We start from the raw sequence: 22,920 nt of genomic DNA on the forward strand, positions 1-22,920 counted from the left end.
GATTTCCCTAAGTTCTGTGAATAACTAGTAATGACATTCATATTACGTACGGTTTTCAAATTACCTGTTCTTTATGTATTGCTTTCCCTTCAGTGTTGCCCTGGAAACTGTCCACCTTGTGATCAAAACTGTGGACGGACTTTAGGATGTAGAAACCATAAGTGTCCATCTGTCTGCCATAGAGGTAAAATTTAACAACAGCTGTAATTTTATGTTTATATTTACATAGTGCTTTCTCGTTGATAGAGAGCTTTCACATTTATTATCTTACTCTTAGCAATCTTGAGAAGTTAGAGCAGTTGCCACTATCTTTATTTTATGGATGAGGAAATTTAAGCTGAAGAGGATTCAGTGATTTACTTAGGGAAATATCTAGTAAGGCATTATAGCCAAGATTTGAACCCACACCTTTTGAATATAAACTTCTGTTCTTTCAATAATACCATGTTGTTTCCTTACTTCTACCCAACCTTCCCCACATAGATTTTAAGTTAATTAATAGGTTTTTCAGTAGTATTTTGAATTTTAGACATTGATATGAAATTAAGTCTAGTAAAGGATTGTATATATTCTGTCCAGTGGTTCTCAAAATTTTTGGTCTCAAGGACCTTTTACACTCTTTTTGGACCCAAAGACCTTTAGTTAATGTGGATTTTATCTGCTGATATTTACTGTATTTGAAATTAAATTAAAATATAATAATATTTATTATTTTATTGAAAAATAGTACCATAGTACCCATTACATCTTAATACAGTAACTTTTTTGTGAAAAATAGCTACTTTCTAAAAAAAAGTTTAGTGAGAAGAATGATACTGTTTTACATTTTTGCAAATGTCTTTAATGTCTAGCTTAATAGAAGATAGCTGGATTCACATATCTGCTTCTGCATTCAATCTGTTGTGATAATCCCTTGTCATATAGCTTCTGGAAAATTCTCATCTATGTATATAAATTCTTTCAGACCACCTGAAAGGGTCTCAGGGGTGCCTAAGTTATTAGAGATTGAAAACTGAGTTAACTTTACTCATTTGGAGTATGTTGGTATGAAATGGAATCTACTGAAAGATAGTATAAGGTAGTGGAAAGAGCATGGGTTTAAATTAAGAGGTCCTGAGTCAAAAGTGAACATAGTGTTGGGTTGGCCAAAAAGTTTGTTTGGGTGTTTCCATATCTGTGGAAAAACCTGAACGAATTTGGCCAACCCAATAACAGCTTTGTGACCTGGGAAAAACTACTGTATTGTTTTTTGTTGTCTTCCTTTGGGATTAGGTGGATACTAGATATCTCCCTTAATGTCTTAATCCTTTCAGGAATCTTGGAAGGTATTAGTGTTGTTTTGTAAAAGGAGGAAGCAGGCAAAGAGACTGTTGGCCCAAGGTCATAGAACTAGTTGCAGGGTCAGGATGTGAACCCAAAGTTTAGTAATATTTCCGTTATACCATATTGCCTCCCCATTAGGAAAAATGGCAGATGTATTAACCCCATAGGCATTTCCCTGTGGATGTTCTCTGATTTGTCAGTGTCTTTATTTTTATTTATATATATTTTTTAACATCTTTATTGGAGTATAATTGCTTTACAATGGTGTGTTAGTTTCTGCTGTATAACAAAGTGAATCAGCCATACATATACATATATTCCCATTTCTCCTCCCTCCTTCATCTCCCTCCCACCCTCCCTATCCCACCCCTCTAGGTGGACACAAAGCACTAAGCTGATCTCCCTGTGCCATGCAGCTGCTTCCCACTAGCTATCTATTTTACATTTGGTAGTGTATATATGTCCATGCCACTCTCTCACTTTGTCTGAGCTTCCCCTTCCCCTTCCCCGTGTCCTCAAGTTCATTCTCTATGTCTGCATCTTTATTCCTGTCCTGCCCTTAAGTTCTTCAGAAGCATTTTTTTTTAGATTCCATATATATGTGTTAGCATACAGTATTTGTTTTTCTCTTTCTTACTTCACTCTGTATGACAGTCTCTAGGTCCATCCACCTCACTGCAAATAGCTCAACTTAGTTTCTTTTTATAGCTGAGTAATATTCCATTGTATATATGTGCCACATCTTCTTTATCCATTCATCTGTCGATGGACACTTAGGTTGCTTCCATGTCCTGGCTCTTGTAAATAGTGCTGCAATGAACATTGTGATACATGACTCTTTGAATTATGGTTTTCTCAGGGTATATGCCCAGTAGTGGGATTGCTGGGTCGTATGGTAGTTCTGTTTTTAGTTTTTTAAGGAACCTCTATACTGTTCTCCATAGTGGCTGTATCAGTTTACATTCCCACCCACAGTTCCCACCCGAGAAGATTCCCTTTTCTCCACACCCTCTCCAGCATTTATTGTTTGTAGATTTTTTGATGATGACCGTTCTGACTGGTGTGAGGTGATACCTCATTTTGGTTTTAATTTGCATTTCTCTAATAATTAGTGATGTTGAGCATCCTTTCATGTGTTTGTTGTCAATCTGTATATCTTCTTTGGAGAAATGTCTATTTAGGCCATATGTGCCAGAGCCACAGCCAGCATCGTTCTCAATGGTGAAAAGCTGAAACCGTTTCCACTAAGATCAGGAAGAAGACAAGGTTACCCACTCTCACCACTATTATTCAACATAGTTTTGGAAGTTTTAGCCACAGCAGTCAGAGAAGAAAAAGAAATAAAATGAATCCAAATCGGAAAAGAAGAAGTAAAACTGACTGTTTGCAGATGACATGATACTATACATAGAGAATCCTAAAGATGCTACCAGAAAACTACCAGAGCTAATCAATGAATTTGGTAAAGTAGCAGGATACAAAATTAATGCACAGAAATCTCTTGCATTCCTATACACTAATGATGAAAAATCTGAAAGAGAAATTAAGGAAACACTCCCATTTACCACTGCAATAAAAAGAAGAAAATACCTAGGAATAAACCTACCTAGGGAGACAAAAGACCTGTATGCAGAAAACTATAAGACATTGATGAAAGAAATTAATGATACAAACGGAGAGATATACCATGTTCTTGGATTGGAAGAATCAACATTGTGAAAATGACTATACTACCCAAAGCAATCTACAGATTCAGTGCAATCCCTATCAAACTTTCAATGGCATTTTTCACAGAAGTAGAACAAAAAATTTCACAATTTGTATGGAAACACAAAAGACCCCAAATAGCCAAAGCAGTCTTGAGAAAGAAAAACAGAGCTGGAGGAATCAGGCTCCCTGACTACTGACTATATTACAGAGCTACAGTAATCAAGACAGTATGGTACTGGAACAAAAAGAGAAATATAGATAATTGGAACAGGATAGAAAGCCCAGGGGTAAACCCACGCACATATGGTCACCTTATTTTTGATCAAGGAAGCAAGAATATACAGTGGAGAAAAGACAGCCTCTTCAATAAGTGGTGCTGGGAAAACTGGACAGCTACATGTAAAAGAATGAAATTAGAACACCCCCTAATACCATACACAAAAATTAACTCAAAATGGATTAAAGCCTTAAATGTAAGGCCAGACACTATAGAACTCTTAGAGGAAAACATAGGCAGAACACTATGACATAAATCACAGCAAGATTCTTTTTGACCCACCTCCTAGAGAAATAGAAATAAACCAAAAGTAAACAGGACCTAATGACACTTTAAAGCTTTTGCACAGCAAAGGAAACCATAAACAAGACGAAAAGACAAACCTCAGAATGGGAGAAAATACTTGCAAATGAAGCAACTGACAAAGGATTAATCTCCAAAATATACAAGCAGCTCATGCAGCTCAATATCAAAGAAACAAACAACCCAATCCAAAAATGTCAGTGTCTTTATTTATTTATTTTTGCGGTACGCGGGCCTCTCACTGCTGTGGCCTCTCCCATTGCGGAGCACAGGCTCTGGACGCGCAGGCTCAGCGGCCATGGCTCACGGGCCCAGCCACTCTGCGGCATGTGGGATCATCCCACACCGGGGCACGAACCCATGTCCCCTGCATCGGCAGGTGGACTCTCAACTACTGCGCCACCAGGGAAGCCCAAGTGTCTTTAAATTGTAAAGTTTAGAACTGGTTTTTTGGTTCTCATGTAAAAGGATTTTATTTCCTTTTGTAGTCATAGTATATCACTGACCCATTAAATTTGAATTTCATTAACATTCTAAAGTTAGTCATTCGTTCAATTTGTATTTTTGAGTGTCTGCTAAGCACCAGGCACTGGAATTACGAGTGAACAATTTTGACAACGTACCTGCTTTTATGGAGCTTATTTTTTAATTCTCCCTCAATTAGAATACAAGTAAATAATCACATTAATATAGAATATCAGATAGTGACAAGTATAGAAAGATTAGAGTACAATTAAAATTGTGATAGTTGGGATGGTATATACTGTTTTATATAGTGTGGTCAGAGTAGGACTCTGAGAGAATGACATGTGTGGGGAATCCTGAGAGAAGTAGGGATCAAGCCCTGGGGAAATGGGGATGGGGTAGTTTGATTACAGAGGCCTTGAGACAGGAACATTTGAAGGAGGACTGAAGTGGTTGCTCAGGGGGACACATGTCAGGAGATGAGGTCAGAGAGATGGTGCAATAAATGATTGCTGGGGAAAGGAGAATATGTATAGGGCCTTGGAGACCACTGTTAAAACATAGCCTTCACTTTAAGTTGAAAACCTGACTAGTATGACCATTAAAGAAATTGGATCAGTAGTTTAGAATTTTCTCACCAAGAAAACACCAGGCCTAGTTGATTTTTACATATGATTTTTAACAAATGAACATTTAAAGTATGTATAAGTTTAATCTCTTTGTGAACTATTTGATAGTGTATGTAAAAAAGTAATGTGTTCCAGCTCATTATATCATCTTTCAAGGAAAGTAAAGGGAAAATTACAGGCCAATCTTAACTGATGAACATGTTTGTAAAATATTAAAGTTTTTGCCACTCAAATCCAGCTATCTGGTACTACAGTATTAGCTATCCAAAACCTTAATGTATCATAACCAAGTTGGGTTTATTGCAGTAATGTATGGTTGGTTTAAGATTAGTAAATCTAATAACATGTTTCCATCACATTAACAGATTAAAGGAGAAATGAGATCATTTTAGTAAATGTCTGAAAAACAGTTGATAAAATTCAGCATCCATATATGATGAAAACTTAACTAGAAATGGAAGAGAGCATCCTTAACCTGATATAGAGTATCTGCAAAAAGGGCAGAGCACACATCATCCTTAGTGGAGAAATGTTGAAAGCATATCTCCCTCTTGTATTATTTTGAAGCAAATCCCATAAATACTTCAGTATGCATCTCTGAAAGATGGATTCTTAAACTGAAAATAGTTAATGTTTCTTAATATCAGCAAATATCTGGTGTTCACATATCTTTTTGTCTCATAAATGCCTTCATTTTTTACTTCAGTTTGTATGACTGAGAAACCTTAATAAGATTGACATTGTAGTTGGTTGATGTCTCTAAAGTCTATGAATCTGTAATTTCCCTCTTCTTCTATAATTTTCCATCTTTTTATATATTTTCCTTTGTCACTTGTTTAAGAAATTAGGTTGCTTTATTTAGTTTCACAGAGTCTGGATTTTGCAGATTGCATCTCCGTAGTATTATTTGACATTTTCCTCTATTTTCTATAAACTGTTAGTGGGACTAGAGGTTTGATCAGATCCAGGTTCAATTATTATTAATTATTTTTTGGCAGAATGTTTATTTTTTAAAAAAGAAACTTAGTAGCCCCTAAAAAAAATTTACCTTAATGGAAAGTGTATGAAGATACCGTTGTGCAACTCTTACCATTTGTTTAATACTCAGTTACATAAGATACATAGAATCATTATTTTATGTCATTTTCCATTATTCTAGATACCTTCATAATCAAGTTGTACTGTAACTCATAGGGGGAGGGTGCTATGTGCATGTTTGCGCTGTGAATATATGAAAGCTTGGCTTATAGTTCTTTAAAGCTTAAGGCCTTCTATGGTTATGGTTCTAGAATTACTGGACTTTTGACCGATTAGTCACTGTATTTATACTCTGTATGCTTTTTCATTTAAAAAATATTATCACTGAAGTTACATGAATTTATGTCATGTTGTACAGGTGTCTGTAATGAGTTCATTAGGAAAACTGTTCAGGGAAATTATCCCTTATTGTTCTCAAGATTTAATTTTAAAAAAGGAAAAGTGATGCTGTAGTTTAGGGCAGCAAAAAGGTTATGTTTGATAAGTTTCTCTTTGATTGCTGAAGGTGAATGAAAATTATCATTGTTAAGTATGGAAATTAATATAATGTACTGAGTAAGAACTGACATAAATGTCACTATTAAATTTTTAAAAAGTGTGACATCAAATTTTCTTTTGGTAAGACCAAAATAAAGTTTGATCATGTGAGTCAGGATAACTTGGCTTGCATTACCATCAAGATAATACTTTACTGGATTATACTTATCAAAACACTGAAGTATAAATTTGGTAATTTGTATAATACACATGTGTTTTTTCCCTGTGGTGCTTTTTACTTTATTTCTTTTTCTGCGATCATTATTTGAATCAAAATTCTTAACCTCTTCTGTTTTAGGGAACTGTTTTGAACTAATAGAGGCTTTTAACCAGACTATTTTTCATCATTAATCTGTTTTTTATCAGGTTAATTGCTATTCAGTATTTTGCTTGGACCTGACACCTAGGCAGCAATTTCTTGAGATACTTACTTCCTAGTTGAAGACTCTTCATTCCTTTCTTTTTTTTTTTTTTTTTTTTGCGGTACGTGGGCCTCTCACTGTTGTGGTCGCTCCCGTTGCGGAGCACAGGCTCCGGACACGCAGGCTCAGAGGCCATGGCTCACGGGCCCAGCCGCTCCGCGGCATGTGGGATCTTCCCGGACCGGGGCACGAACCCGTGTCCCCTGCATCGGCAGGCGGACTCTCAACCACTGTGCCACCAGGGAAGCCCTTCCTCTCTTATTATTTCATTTCTAATGGGGTAGCCTATTCGGAAAACTAGAGTGGGAAGAAAGCCCTTAGGATGATGTCAAAGCCTTGGAGAGAACTTTATAGCCTGTTTAAAAAGATTTCTTTTCAATTGGTCTTTGTGTATTTCTACCCATAACAAAAGAAGGTAAAAAGCTGAAACCCTAAAAATGTTTCCTTTTGAAATGTTTAGAAGAGAAGTATTTGGAATTATAGCCTAAAATGAGATTTTAGAGTCTTTCGCAAAGCATGAGTAATGGAAAATTGACTGTACTTGTTAATAACCTTATGAGAGAAGTCACTCTTATTGGAGAATTTATCTAAAAATAATGCACTTGAGTAGATGTATGTATGAAACTAAGCCAAAAAATTATTGCTAAATTAGATTTTCCAAAGACTGAGCTCCATTTTGCTGGTGTAGTTTTGAATGAGTAATGTGTTAAATTTGTTATTTAGGACAGAACTTTTAGCAAATTTTAAAGAAAATTCTAAAACTTTTTACTGAAGTACCATTGTAGATGTAGAAAAGTATACAAATTGCAGGTGTACAGCTTGATGATTTTTTATAAACTGAACATAACTATATAACCAGAACTCAGATTATTAAACAGATCATTACCAGCATTTCTCAAACTTTTTGTGTCCTTTGTAATCATCATCCTGATTTTGAACAGCATAAATTAGTTTTTCCTGTTTATTTTATATAAATGGAATCATATACTGTATATTGATGGTGTCTGATTTCTTTTGCTCAGTGTTATGTGTGTGAGGTTCATTCATTTATTCTCATCCTAGAGTATCCCATTGTGTGAATATACTAAACTTATTGATTCTACTGTTGATGGGAATTTGGGTAGTTAAGGAAATTTCTCTTTAAGTTTCAGACCTTTTTTTCAGGTAGCTGTTATCCCTGCCCAGAAACTGTAGATGTGAAGTGCAATTGTGGTAATACAAAGGTGACAGTACCCTGTGGCCGAGAACGTACCACAAGACCCCCCAAGTGCAAAGAGCAGTGCAGGTTAGTACAAAGCTCTGTACAGACTTACATCTGGTGTCTTACAGATTTAAATTCATACCTATTTTTCATTTTGTTAGTATTTTCAATTTTGCTTTAATGTTCTAAAATATTAATATTCACAGTATGCTCATTCTGTATGGAATTAGAAGGTATATAAATAGATAATTGCACTTTAGATATAATCGTTCAATGATCAAAAGTAATTTTAAAAATTGTACTTTATGATTTAGTCGACCACCAACTTGCCATCATACAAGTCAAGAAAAACATCGCTGTCACTTTGGCTCTTGTCCTCCATGTCATCAACCTTGCCGAAAGGTTTTGGAGAAATGTGGTCACTTGTGTCCTGCTCCATGTCATGATCAAGCATTAATAAAGCAAACTGGCAGGGTAAGGGAACAGTACTATTAAGACATAATGCATTGCTGTGGGTCATATTTTCTTAATTTTACTTAGTCATTTCAACAAGCAATGATGAAGTACTTATTGGGTATTAAACACTGTGATAGGAGCTGGGGTATAAGGTAAATGATACTTGGTTTTTGTCTTAAGAAATTCACAATATAGAAAAGGAGAAATCAATAAAATGTTTGCAAGTACAGTGTGATAGTCATGTTATAATTATCATACAGATGAGTTTGTCAGTCTTCCTTCATATACTATAGTTTAGGGTTATAAATATCTCCTGGTTTCCTCAAAGATTCATTCACATATTCAGTGAATATTTATTGAATTCTTACTATGTGTTAAGCATTCTTCTAGGTGCTGGGGAGACAACAGTGAACAAAATAATGGAGATTAAATTCTGTTGGTGGAATTTGGATTTTACAATTCTGTGTTTTATTCTTTTGGCTTATGAGAAGTGAAGGAGTCTATACTGCCTTTGTTCTGTCGTTTAAAACCTGGAATCTGGCTCAATTTTTAATATAAACGTGTTAGAGGAGAACAATCTGATAGAATTTAAGGATGGAATAAAATATTTCAATAAGCACAATTTGTTGAGTACTTGAAAAAATTTCAGCTGGCTTGAGCAGAGGATTCGTGGAACTGTTTTTTCTTAGATCCTTAAATCGGCCATATGATTTAACCCCTCTGACTTAAAAATTGTTATTTATTTTACTTGTAGCACCAGCCTTCAGGCCCTTGGGAACAGCCATCTGAACCAGCGTTTATTCAGACTGCATTGCCTTGTCCTCCATGTCAAGTGCCTATTCCTATGTAAGTATTAGAATTTTAGCTTTTAAAAAAAATCTTTTGACATAGTTCAAAGTGTATCTCCTTTTTCTTTCTTCAATTCATCATTATTTCAGGCCTTGCCTATAAAGTAGTCTCTCTTTCTGTTTCATTCTTTTCCAAATATATTTTGCATACTGCTTAAAACGCTCCTCTATGTCCTTTTGAGTCATTTTCCCCAACTAGAGTTTGATGGGTCAGTATAGCTATTCCTACTCTTTTCGTTATTGTTTGCATGGATAAATGGACAAATTCTTAGAAACACACAAACTACTGAAACTGAATCAAGAAGAAGTAGAAAATCTGAATATACCTAGTAAAAAGACTGAATTAGTAACCGAAAACTTACCACAAAAATAACCTCAGGACCAGTGACTTCACTAGTGAATTCTACCAAACATTTAAAGAATTAACACCAATGCTTCACTAAGCAGGCACATTTCCTGACTTATTCAGTGAGGCTACTATTTCCCTGATAATAAACCAGAAAAAGACATCACAGGAAAACTGCAGACCAGTATCCCTTTTGAATATAGATGCAAAAATTCTTAACCAGATACTAGCAAACTGAATCCAGCAACATGTAAAAAGATTTATACATCATGACCAAGTTGAGTATATCCCAGAAATATGAAGTTGAATCAACATCAATCATTCATTCATCAATCATTGATTCAAATCAATCACTGTTAATACTTTATCAATAGAATAAAGGACAGTTGATAGATGCAGAAAAACATTTGACAAAATCTGACATGCTTTCTTGAACACTCAACAATCTTGGGATAAAAGAGAACTTCCTCAGCCTGATGAAGAGCATCTATGAAAACCCACAGTTAACATCATCACACTTAATGGTGCAAGATTTAAAGCTTTCCCCCTTAAGATCAAGAACAAGACTAGGATGTCTATTCTGCCACTTCTATTCAATACTATATTAGAGGTGCTAGCTAGAGCAATTAGACTAGAAAATGAAGAAGTAAAACTATTTGTATTTTCAGATGACATGATCATGTATATAGAAAATCCTAAGGAATCTTCACAAAAGTTATTAGAGATATTAAATAAGTTCAGTAAGTTTATAGGAAACATGATGAATATACAAAAGTCAATTTTATTTCTATACACTAACAGTGAACAATCTGAAAATTGAACAAAGGAAACAGTTCCATTTGCAATAACATTAAGAAGAACAAACGTTTTGTTTATTTAACAAATTTAATAAAAGAAATCCAAGACTTGTACACTGAGAACTATAAAACATTGTTGTAAGAAATTAAAGAATACCAAAGACTGTAATACTGGCATTCAGATAGACATAAAGATCAAGGGAATAGAACTGACAGTCCAGAAATAAATCCATACACTTATGGTCAATTAATTTTTGACAAGACTGTCAGAATAATTAAATGGGGGAAAGAATGCTTTTCTCAACAAATGGTATTGGGACAACTGGATATTCACATGGAAAAAAATGAACTCAGACCCCTACCTCACAACATATATAAGTAGTAACTCAAAATTGACCAGAGGCCTAAAAGTAAGAACTAAAACTATTAAACTCTTAGGAGAAAACATAGGTGTAAATCTTTGTGTCCTTGGATTAGGCATTGGTTATTAGATATGACACCTAAAGCATAAGCAACAAGAGAAAACATAAATAAATTGGACTTTATGAAAATTAAGTCAGAGGACATTATCAAGAAATTGTGCTTTAAGGACACTATCAAAAAGTTGAAAAGATAACCCACAGAATGGTAGAAAATGTTTGTAAATCATATATTTTGTATATTATCCATAATATATAAAGAATTCTTAGACTGAGAGACCAAAAGACAGTCCAATTTAAAAATGGTCAAAGGCTTAGAATAGATATTTCTCCAGAGAAGTTCTACAAATGGCTAGTAAACATGTGAAAAGATGCTCAATATCATTAATTAGAAAAATGTAAATCAAAGCCACCAGGGGATACCATTTTACATCCACTAGGAAGGCTAAAATAAAAAAGACATATGATGTGTTGGTGAAGATATGGAGAAGTTGGAACCATTATACATTGCTGTTGGGAAGGTAAAGTGGTGTAGCTACTTTGGAAAAGGGTTTGGTAGTTTCTCAGGAGACTAAACATAGAGTTACTGTATGACCCAGCAGTTTTACTCTTAGGACTATGCCCAAGAGAACTGAAAATATAGATTCATAAAAACTTGTACATGAATGTCCATAGCAACATTATTATTAATAGCCCAAAAAGTGAAAACAATTTTTTTATCAACTGATGAATGGATAAACAAAATGTGGTATAGCCATACAATGGAATATTATTCAGCTATAAAAATCCATGAATTACCGATACATTTACATATTATGTGGATGAACCTTGAAAACATTATTCTAAATGAAAGAAGCCAGACACAAAAGGCCACATGCTGTTTGATTCCATTTATATGAACTGTCCAGAGTAGGCAAATCCACAGAGACAGAAGGTAGAGTAGTGGTTGCAGGGGCTGGGGATAGGAGACTATGGGGAGTGACTTCTAATAGTTTCAGGGTTTCTCTTTGGGTTATGATAATATTCTAGAATTAAGTAGTGGCGGTGGTTACACAACCTCATGAATATACTAAACTCCTCTGAATTGTACTCTTTAGAAGTATACATTTTATGGTATGTGAATTTCATCTCAGTTTTAAAAAGGAGAAAAACATATATGAAGATCCTTCTAATTCTGATACGATTTTTCAGCGACATGTCTAACAAAATTATTATTGTAAAGGATATATTAAAAAATATTACTTGTCACATGAACTATCCAGTTAATATAATTTCTTATTAGAGTACAGTGTTCCTGTTTTCTTGCCCTCTTGTTTTAAAAATAACGTTACATTTAATAATAATTTGGCCATGTGATAAAAGAATTCTGAACATGTGCATGTAACACATATAATATGTGCTGTATCATTTAGGGTGCCTTTTGTTTCAAGTAACAAAAACCCTAAATAAAAAGCGACATTGTAACATTTATGCCTTGCACAGTTAGACTGGAGGTAGAACTGCTGCTTCATGGTTGGTTAATCTGGTTGATTCAGTGATTTATCGTCAAGAGCCTGGATTCTGTCTTTACATTTTATCCTTAGTGTGTCCTTTTTGCTCTCAGGCTACTTGCCCTTCTGATAAACTTCCCATCCAGTTAGTGAAGTTTCCAAAGGGAGAAATGGACACTGTTTAAGCCTTCAACCATCACTTTCTTCTTTATTTAAAGACTGAGGAAACCTTTCCCAGAAGCCCCATAGTAAAACTCTTTTCACATTTCACTGGCCAGAATAGGATCACAAAACAATTGCTAAACCAGTCCCTTTAAAGGGAAATGAAATATTTGTTTTGTTTCTTTAAATAGACTGTTTTTTTAAGGTGATTTTTTAGGTTTGCAGGAAAATTTCACAGAAAATAAAAAGAGTTCCCGTATGGTCCTGCCACACACACGCAGTTTCCCTTAATATCTTATATTAGTGTGGAATTGTATTCTTTAAAAGTATAAACTTTATGGTATGTGAATTTTATCTCAGTTTAAAAACCAAAAACATATGTATAAAGATCCTTCTAACTCTGATATAATGATTTTTCAGTGGCATGTATAACAAAATTATTATTATGAAGTATATGTTGAAAAATATTATTTGTCACATGAACTGTCCAGGTAATACAATTTCTTTCTTAGAGTAGAATTTTTTTACAGTTGAGGAACTGATATTGATACATTATTATTAGCTAAAGTCTATAGTTTACCTTGGTAAAGGTTTACTTTTTCGGTTGTACGGTCCATGAGTTTTGATAAACGCATAATCTCATGTATCCACCATTACAGTACCATACAGAATAGTTTCACTGCCCTAAGAACCTCCTGTTCATCCCTCACCTCCCCAGCCCTCAAGCCTCTAGAAACTGTTGGTCTTTTTACTCTCTCTATAGTTCTGTCTTTTTCAAAATGTCCTATAGTTGGAATCCCACAGTATATAGCCTTTGTAGCATATTGCCCTTGATAATATGCATTTAGGTTTCCTCCATGTCTTTTTACAGCTTGATAGCTCATTTCTTTTTACTGCTGAGTAATATTCTATTGTATGTATATACCACAGTTTGTTTATTCATTCACCTATTGAAGGGCAGTTTGGTTGTTTCCAAGTTTTAGCAGTTATGAAGAAAGCTGCTGTGAACGTTCATGTTCACAGAACATATGTCCATGTTATTGTGTGGACATATATTTTCAACTCATTTGGGTAAATATTTAGGAGTGCTATTGCTGGATCATATGGTAAGCCTATGTTTACCTATATAAGACACTGCCAGACTAACACGGTGGCTGTACCATTTTGCATTATCACCAGCAATGAATGAGAGTTCCTGTTTCTCTACATCTTTGCCAGCAAATGCTGTTGTCAGTGTTTTGGATTTTAGCCGTTCTAATAGGTGTGCAGTGGTATCTCGTTTTAATTGGCAGTTCTTTAATGGCATATGATGTTGAGCATCTTTTCATATGCTTATTTGCCATTTGTATATCCTCTTTGGTGAGGTATCTGTTCTCTGCTCAAATCTTGACCATTATTTAATTGGCTGCTTAATTTCTTATTGTTGAGTTTTTAAGAGTTCTTTTATAGTTTAGATACAAGTTCTTTACCAGATGTGTGTTTTCCATATATTTTCTCCCAGTCTGTGGCTTGTGTTAATGAAAACCTGTTTTTATTTAAGTGTTTTTGGCAGAGCAGATGTTTTTGGTTTAATGAAATCCAACTTAACCATTTTTCTTTCATGGATTGTGTTGTATTTAAAAAGTCATCGCCAAACTCGAGGTCACCTAGATTTTCTCCTATGTTTTATAGTCTTGCATTTCACATTTAGGTCTGTGACCCATTTTGAATTAACTGCTGTGAAATGTGTAAAGTCTGTTTGTATTTTTTTCCCATGTGGATGTTCCTTTGTTCCAGCACCAACCGTTTGTTGAAAAGACTACCCTTTCTCCATTTGATCGCCTTTCTCCTTTGTCAGAGATCAGTTGGCTATGTTTGTGTGGGTCTATTTCTGGGCTCTCTGTTTTGTTCCATTGATCTATTTGTCTATTCTTTCACCAGTACTGTACTGTCTTGATCACTGTAGCTTTATAGTAAGGCCTGAAGTTGGGTAGTGTCAATCCTCTGCCTTTGTCTTCAGTAGTGTGTTGGCTATCCTGGGTTTTTTATCTTTCCATATAGACCTTAGAATCAGTTTGTTGATATCCACAAAATAACTTGCTGGGATTTTGATTGGAATTGTGTTCAATCTAGATGAAGTTGGGAAGACGTGACATTTTAACAGCATTGCACCTTTCTATAGATGAACATGAAATATCTCTCCATGTATTTAGATCTTTGATTTCTTTCATCAGTGTTTTGTAGTTTTCTTCATATAAATCTTGAATTTATTTTGTTAGATTTATATCTAAGTATTTCATTTTTGTGTGTGCTAGTATAAATGGTGGTGTGTTTTTAATTTCAAATTCCAGTCATTCATTGCTGGTATGTAGGAAAACAATTGGCTTTTGTATATTAACTTTGTATCCTGCAACCTACGTGCTTATTTTTTATTCTTAAAAAAAAGACTAGTAGAGTTAGCCTCTTTGCTTTAAAAATATTCTTTTTGAAGACTGTATAATGTTTCATTTCATTTTATTTTTGTCTTGCAGGGAATGTCTTGGAAAGCATGAGGTGAGTTACAGGCACAAACTTTAAGTAAAGCTTGTAATCTATGTACCTCTTCTATATGATGGTTGTTAGAAATAACAAAGTCAATATATTGTCTTTTTAGTGCTCTAAAGAGTACAAGAGTTTATCTACTAATTTTAAAAATACACAGTACTTTTATCTGAGAATTAGCCTATGTATATGCATTCACTGCAGAATCATTACATTGAATTTCCCTTTTAGGAATAGAATGTTTTGCTCCTTGGCATTCATTCTTTGGATTTTTTTGGATAGGTTACTTTGATTTTGATAATAACAATTATTAATGAAAATGTATTAGATGAAACTTGTTCTCAAATGATAACAGAGTCATTTTTGAAACATGCTTCCAATAGGTTGTGTGTGTGTGTGTTGCTGATTTTCATTTTTTTCTTAAATTTTAAGGTGAGCCCACTACCATGCCACACCGTAGGACCCTACTCTTGTAGGAGAGTTTGTGGACGAACCTTAGATTGTCAGAATCATACATGTATGAAAGAGTGCCACAAAGTAACTGAAATTGATTCCTGTACTGACAAAAACAAGGTAATGTCCTTGAGTTGAATGTATACATGCTTACAGTATGCTTGAAACATTTTTTTCAATAATTTTGCCATAAATATTTTCCATTTTGCTATAACTTCTCTTTCCTTTTTCTTGCCCTCATCCCTTCTCCTTCCTTGCCTTTCCTCAGACAACCAACTTTAACAACTTGGTGTATATCTCTCTGTATCTTTGTGCTAGTTCATAAGAATATGCCTTTTAATTTGGTACTGTTTACGTGCTATACCTGGGTTAATACATAAGGTTTGATTTTATGATAAAAGTACAAAAATTGTGTCTCTTTTTAGATAGTAAGTAGCAGTATCACCTCTACTGCTATCCATTTATATCTCTAAGTTTAGTCTGGAGCATTTGCAGTCAGCTGTTTTTTAAACCTAATACATGGGGTAGATGTTCACAGTTTTAATAAATTCTCAATCTTTTGTTGGAAGTAAATACCATCACAGATACAGGATATGTATAAGTTATGTGAAATTTACTAAAAGCATTTTACAAGCATATGAGAAATCAACCATTCAAAGATGTCTAAAAATTGCCATTTCACAAGGAAAAACAAATGTAGCTAATCAAATTTTAATTAATACTAAATTTTATTTTTAAAATAATGTTTTTTCCTAGGTTTCCATTCTATAGGGAATCATAATAATATTAGCAAGTGTGCTTAATGAAGAATAAGCCAAAGATTTTAAGCTTAATTTTATTATTAAGTAACATTACATTTACAGGTGTTTAAATTATTACTATGAATTGTGTTATTGAAAATTTCACTTGCATTATTAGATGTTTTGGTCTTTGATTTGGTAATTGTAATGCATGACAACATAAATGTCTATAGTATCATTCTTCCTCATGTGCAGATATATATGTAAATCGTATTGCTTATAATTTCTTCACTGAGTCATGCCTTGATCCTCAATAAAAAATTCTCATGATAAAATGAAAAAGATATTGGAATTATAAAATCAAACTAACATAATGATTCAAAACCACTTTAACTAGTTAGAGAATAGCTACTATATGGCTTTCCTCCATTAGACTTCCAGAATATCAGATGAATCAGAAAAAACTCATTTTAAGAAGTGATATGACATGTTTGGGGAATTACCTTGGATTATCCCAACATGGCTTCGTAGGCAGTCAGTGCCTGTGGTGAAATATGGGTTATAAGTTATGTGCAATTCTTCTCAATTTAGCTACAAATCCACCCTATCTCCCACTCAGGGAAGGCTACTGCAGTGTAAGTGAGTGGAAATTATATTATTTGGGGGGATAACTGCAATCATTCTAATTTATGTATTAAAGGTTAAATAATTTAGAAACTTTAAAAATTAATTCCTTACTGTAACATCTCAATTGAGACCCACTGGAGAAAGGCTCTTAATAGGTCTCTCTTGACCCAAATGCCCTTGGAATTTTTAATGCAGTTTCTACCTTGAGGTATAGCACAGAGCCTATAACACAGCAGGTATTCAGTAAGTGTTTATTGAATTAACTGAAATCAAAGCTCTTTTGCTTCTTACCTCTGCTCTAGTCTCTTTCCTTCCCTTGCCTTATCCTCAGATCTCAGTTCAGTCAATGCCATTCTTATGTGGGATGGCTCTGATTGATACCATTAGCAGCAAATATAACCCTAATTCATTGGCTGTAGTGAGTGGGAATGTGGTTAACTGGGGAAAGGTGTGAAGGTGATGGCAATCACAATGGTGTGTATTTCGCAAGCAAACATGGGCTGAAATACTTTTTGACTGATTGAAAGAAGAATGAGGATATTTTCTCTTTGAGGAAAGTCTGTCATCAAAAACAAATAAAAAAGAAAACATATGTATACGTACATAATCACACATACATATACACATGCATTTCTTCTATATTATGTATGCTACAGACCCTTGCCACACAGAGTGTTATCTGCAGACCAGTGGCATTGGCATCACCTGGAATCTCGTTAAAAATGCAAAATCTCAGGCCCCGCCTCAGCATTTTAACAAGATTCCCAAGTGACTTTTTAAAAATTGGTTATGAAAGAGAGATAATTAATTTTCTTTTTTATATTAATTAATTTTATTTTGGTTGCACTGGGTCTTTGTTGCTGTGCACAGGCTTTCTCTAGTTGTGGCGAGCGGGGTCTACTCTTCACTGTGGTGTGCAGGCTTCTCACTGTGGTGGCTTCTCTTGTTGTGGAGCACGGGCTGTAGGTGCACGGGCTTCAGTAGTTGTGGTGCACGGGTTTAGTTGCTCCGCGGCATGTGGGATCTTCCCGGACCAGGGCTTGAACCAGTGTCCCCTGCATCGGCAGGCGGATTCTTAACCAGTGCGCCACCAGGGAAGCCTGTGTGTTGCTTTTTTAGTTAGGTGATGATCATGTTTCTTGGGTGGAAAATGTTTTTACTCTGTTTTTTTTTCTGCCACTGACTAAGAAGTAATTTACATTTTAATAGGGATGCTTCATGTAATCACAAGTCCATTTTAAAGGTGAGGCAGTTTGATCAAATGAGGTTTGTAGACATCAAAATCTTTGTGAATAATGGTCCTATTGATGATCTTGCTATTATTCATTTTGAATATTTTTAAAAGAGTGAAAGCATGGCACCATTTTATTAACTGTATTTCTAAGAGCTACAGAAGTACTTTCTTTTAACGGGATATATAAATTTTATAACTTTAACATATATAGAAATGTTAGACTTCTGTATTTAGATGACTTATTTCCTTGGTACTTATCAGGCTGGCCCAGAATGCCTTCAGTGTGAAGAAGGGTGCTCTAAATCACGGCCGCCAGGTTGTCCTCATCCGTGTGTTTTGCCATGTCACCCTGGAGAGTGTCCTCCCTGTGTTCAGATGCTTAGAGTAAAATGTCACTGCAAGATCACAAGTCTTTATGTGGAATGTAGGTAAGTGGACTGAAGAAATATTCTTGTTTTACTAAAATCATTTTAACTGGTATATTTTCATAATTCAGAACCCTTTATAGAATACTTCAAGGAATATTTTTCAGTATGGTCCTTAGGGGCTGGAGACTTAGATTTTCCAGTAGAGATCTGGAAGGAAGAAATGTAGACTATTTCATCTTCTAGATACTTTACCTTGATTTCAACCAGGACAGTTCTGCTTTTTTCCACTTGGGGATTCTGTATAAGATTTTGTTAGAAAAAAAATTTGCTTTAAAAAAAAACAGGAGAAGCACTCCTATAGCAGATTTTTCAGATAACAGCGTCAGCCAGAGTTTTGTTGGATCAAAAGTTGACTTGCACATAGTTACTTAGGCACAGTTTTTAAATCATAGATTTAAAAGGTAGCTTTTGTTTATTACAAATGTTGCTGTTGTAGCATTTATCATACTAGGATATGACCTCTATATTTTCCTTACTTAAAAATGAAATTTTTTGCTTGTGGATTATGCAGAGGGAGAAAAAAATTACATTTTTTTCTGTTTATCATGATCAAATATGTAATTAACCTAACTTGTTCAGCTCCATTTCACTCAAGTCTATAAAGTGGGTTTTTTGTAAGTATATTTTACTCAGAATTAAATTTTTTTATATATAAATTTTTAAAATTTATTTATTTTTGGCTGCGTTGGGTCTTCGTTGCTACGCATGGGCTTTCTCTAGTTGCAGCGAGTGGGGGCTGCTCTTCATTGCCGTGCATGGGCTTCTCACTGCAGTGGCTGCTCTTGTTGTGGAGCACAGTCTCTAGGAGCATGGGCTTCAGTAGTTGTGGCTTGCGGGCTCTAGAGCGCAGGCTCAGTAGTTGTGGTGCACAGGCTTAGTTGCTCCACAGCATGTGGGATCTTCCCGGACCAGGGCTCGAACCCGCGTCCCCTGCACTGGCAGGCAGATTCTTAACAACTGTGCCACCAGGGAAGCCCTCAGATTAAATTTGAGAATATGAGTTTATGTCTGATTTTTTGGGCATAAATACTTACAGAAAAATGCCTGTTAATATTATCTTAAATTTGTTTTTGTCTCTTATACTCTGGACTCATGCTTTAAATTGGAAAGTCAAATTTTATTCTTTTTAAATATTAAAATTATTTTGTTGAAATTTTAAAAAATTATAATTTTTAGTTTTATAAGTTTTGTAGGGAGAGTTAAGAGGACAATTTTGCTTTATTAATGGGTGATGACTGATGAGAAGAGGTAGTTTTCTTTTCTTTTGTTTGTTTTGTTTTCTTTTGTTTGGCCGTGCCCCTCGGCATGAGGGATCTTTGTTCCCTGACCAAGAATTGAACCCGTGTCCCCTGCAGTGGTAGCGTGGGAGTCTTAACCATTGGTACACGAGGGAAGTCGCAAGACGTTGTTTTCTTTGGTCTTTCAGGGTCCTAAATTTCCCTCTCTTGCTTCTTTTTCCCTTTGTCGTGTCATCTCCAAAGGGCACCTTCCCTTTTTACTGTCTTGTTCTGCAGAGTGTTGCCTTTCCAATATTGGCTCCTTGATTCTTGTGCAGTTTTTAAAGTCTCTTCTCTTTAGTTGGTGCTCTGATCCACCAAGACTTTTTCAGTATTTTTACATTTATGGTGGACTTTGTCTTTCTTGTGTGATGTTAGCTCAGTGCGCCTCTTCTCTTTTCTGCTCAGTTTTTCCAGAACTCTACCAAGCTCTCTGAAAAGACTTGCTATATGGGAGCTTGAGAAATAGCTCTGCTAGGAATTGGTGTTTATTTTTCTACTTACAGGTAATTTGAAGTTTGTAGAAATTTCTGTCTTCTGGCTTTGCTGAGGTCATAGGATTTGAGTGATTTTGTTTGTTATTAATGAACTGAATGATTTTGGGGGGAAATGTGTGGATATATTTGGATTGAGGTGGTTTCTATTACCATAGCTATCCAGAGTTGCTTCTTCCATTTCTTGAATGCATGTTTAAAGTATATGTTTTTATATAGAATTCTTCAGTCTCAGTATTTGTCCCAATAATTTCATTTACTTTCAGTTCAGTGAATAATTTCATAAGTCATCTTTTCCTTTTGATCCTTTTCTGCTTCATGTAATTTCTTCTATAGAAATTAGATATAAAAGATGCAGGCCTTGAAAAGCTTATTCCTAATGATAGAGTAACAGGAACAAAGTGATATTAGCTCTTAAGAGGTAAGCACCTTACCTGTAAGAATGAAAATATACAACTTTAATAGAGCCAGAGTAAAAACTTTGTTATTACTTGCAACTTTGCCGGGAAAATTGCGTGTGGTATCTTAGAGTACATTTATAGCCAATTTGATACAAATATTTAAGATAATAGTTTTGACATTAGTGAGGCTAAACTTATGGTATATTTTGGCAATTATGTCTAGTGAAGGGAACAGGAAAAGAAAATAAAGGAGAGGAGAAGGAAGGTAATGGGGAAGAGTAAAGTGAGACACAGGTGATGGGGATTTTTAGATTGTCACTGTTGACTGACTCATGCAGTGTCTACTGTTGAGCTGTCTGTTAGGAAGTATTATTCATTGGTGTTTATGACTTTTTTCTGAATTATACACTGAAAGCATATAAAAGCACAGATTGATCTAAAATGATCTGAATCAATTTCTAACATTAATAGATAGCTTAATCCAAAATCAACTGAAAAAAAGTTTTTCTAATAAGCTTACTGTACTTCCCACTGAATAGCCTAAACTCCTCAATTTGAAGTAACATTTTTTTCCCTGTTCTTTAGAAGTAAATCTGAGTGAGCATTTTCTCTCGGTCAATTTTTTAATAAATTTATTTATTTATTTGTTTATTTATTTATTTATGGCTGAGTTGGGTCTTTGTTACTGCATGCGGGCTTTGTCTAGTTGTGGTGAGCGGGGGCTACTCTTCGTTGCGGTGTGCAGGCTTCTCATTGCGGTGGCTTCTCTTGATGCGGAGCACAGGCTCTAGGTGTGGGGCCTTCAGTAGTTGTGGCACGTGGGCTCAGTAGTTGTAACTCGCAAGCTCTAGAGCGCAGGCTCAGTAGTTGTGGCGCACAGGCTTAGTTGCTCTGCGGCATGTGGGATCTTCCCAGACCAGGGCTCGAACCCGTGTCCCCTGCATTGGCAGGCAGATTCTTAACCACTGCGCCACCAGGGAAGCCCTCGGTCAATTTTTAAGTAACATATTGAACCATTAGTTTTAAACCTTTTATGTAGAAGCTTTACAAAGAATTATAATTATGAATAATGATTGATCTACAGGGAGAGATAACTAGCAGGAACTGTTAAAGAAAGGCCAGGCGTAGATGATATTTTGTGTGTGTTTTGTACTTCCTTTTTGCAGCAGTTGCCATTTTTGGCATTTGATTTGTTGGTGGAAGATACAGGGCTAGAAGTTTTGAATTATCAAAGCAGTTAAGTAATTTGAGGATGTTACAGATGAGATACAATTAAAATATTTCTTTAAAAAATGAAGTAAATAAGTAAGATAATTTTATGGATATGTTTGAAATTGAGTTATTTTTTAGAAAAACCATACTATAAAATGGACTTTTGTTTGAATGTCATCAAAACTTCCTCTCATCTTTTTAGAAAAATAACCACAGCTGATGTAAATGAAAAGAACCTCCTTAGTTGTTGCAAAAATCAGTGTCCTAAAGAGGTAAGATTTAATAGAATCTTTTACGTTGTATTTCTTAGGCATTGTTTCTCTTTTATTGTTTGGTCATCCTATTCCAGGTCTTTTCTGGACCCCTAGAAATGCGGGTACAGAAAGGGAAATGTGATTGGTGTTTGTAGAAACGTATGGTTAGGGTAGAAGCACATCTCTTTATGAAATTTGGGGATATTAGGACCAGGAATGACTCTGAAGATTTTTTTAAGCAGTTTTAAAGATAGCTTATGTACTTTACACAATAAATATTGACCTAATGTTTACCCACCTTAAAATATAAGTAGATCAAGAACCGTGTGGCTCATGGGCAGTTGGACAGTAAATCCACAGTAGAAAAAACAGATCGTGTGTGTGTGTGTGTGTGTGTGTGCGCGTGCGTGTGTGCATGTGTAAACGTTAAAGCTCATTATTATCTTGAATTAATATAAAGCATTCATATATAAAGTATTGCTTTTAGAGATTCTGGTGCTTGTATATGTGTTGTATTTAAACTAATTTATTGAAAGTGGTTCAGAAAAATTGTTCAGAGTAAAAAGGTAAAAACTCACTGGTTGGTGATTAGCCCAGCAATGATTTGAGAAACGAAAGTAGTCTATCTCTCCTTGGCCAACTTAACAGTTAGGCTGTATCTTTTTTGCTGTTGTCGGGGGTAGGGAAGTGACGGCTATTTCATTTGGGGGGACATTTATAAAGGAATTCTTTTGACTTACAGATGTACTAATAGCACCCCTTTTATTTTAATCCTTTGTCTTTGTATACTTATCTAAGTATTTCTCATCCTATTTAGAATCGGAAGAGATGACAATGAAGTCTTAAATACAGTATTG

General features: G+C 35.0%; 1 protein-coding gene across 4 annotated transcripts in view; it reads left to right on the forward strand.

Moving 5' to 3' along the window:
- Positions 1-22,920, forward strand: part of NFXL1 (nuclear transcription factor, X-box binding like 1) — a 53,615-nt gene that overhangs the window by 18,889 nt on the left and 11,806 nt on the right. For all 4 annotated transcript variants that reach the window (XM_027103037.1, XM_027103034.1, XM_027103035.1 and 1 more), the window contains 8 exons: positions 94-184; positions 7,869-7,989; positions 8,220-8,379; positions 9,116-9,207; positions 14,934-14,955; positions 15,376-15,516; positions 18,259-18,425; positions 22,012-22,081. In XM_027103037.1, coding sequence (XP_026958838.1) covers positions 94-184; positions 7,869-7,989; positions 8,220-8,379; positions 9,116-9,207; positions 14,934-14,955; positions 15,376-15,516; positions 18,259-18,425; positions 22,012-22,081 — 864 coding nt within the window. The remainder of the gene's footprint in view (positions 1-93; positions 185-7,868; positions 7,990-8,219; positions 8,380-9,115; positions 9,208-14,933; positions 14,956-15,375; positions 15,517-18,258; positions 18,426-22,011; positions 22,082-22,920) is intronic.

Source organism: Aethalodelphis obliquidens, unplaced genomic scaffold (assembly GCF_003676395.1).
Source record: "Aethalodelphis obliquidens isolate GAN/ISIS:26980383/991018 unplaced genomic scaffold, ASM367639v1 scaffold6, whole genome shotgun sequence".
NCBI lineage: Eukaryota > Metazoa > Chordata > Mammalia > Artiodactyla > Delphinidae > Aethalodelphis > Aethalodelphis obliquidens.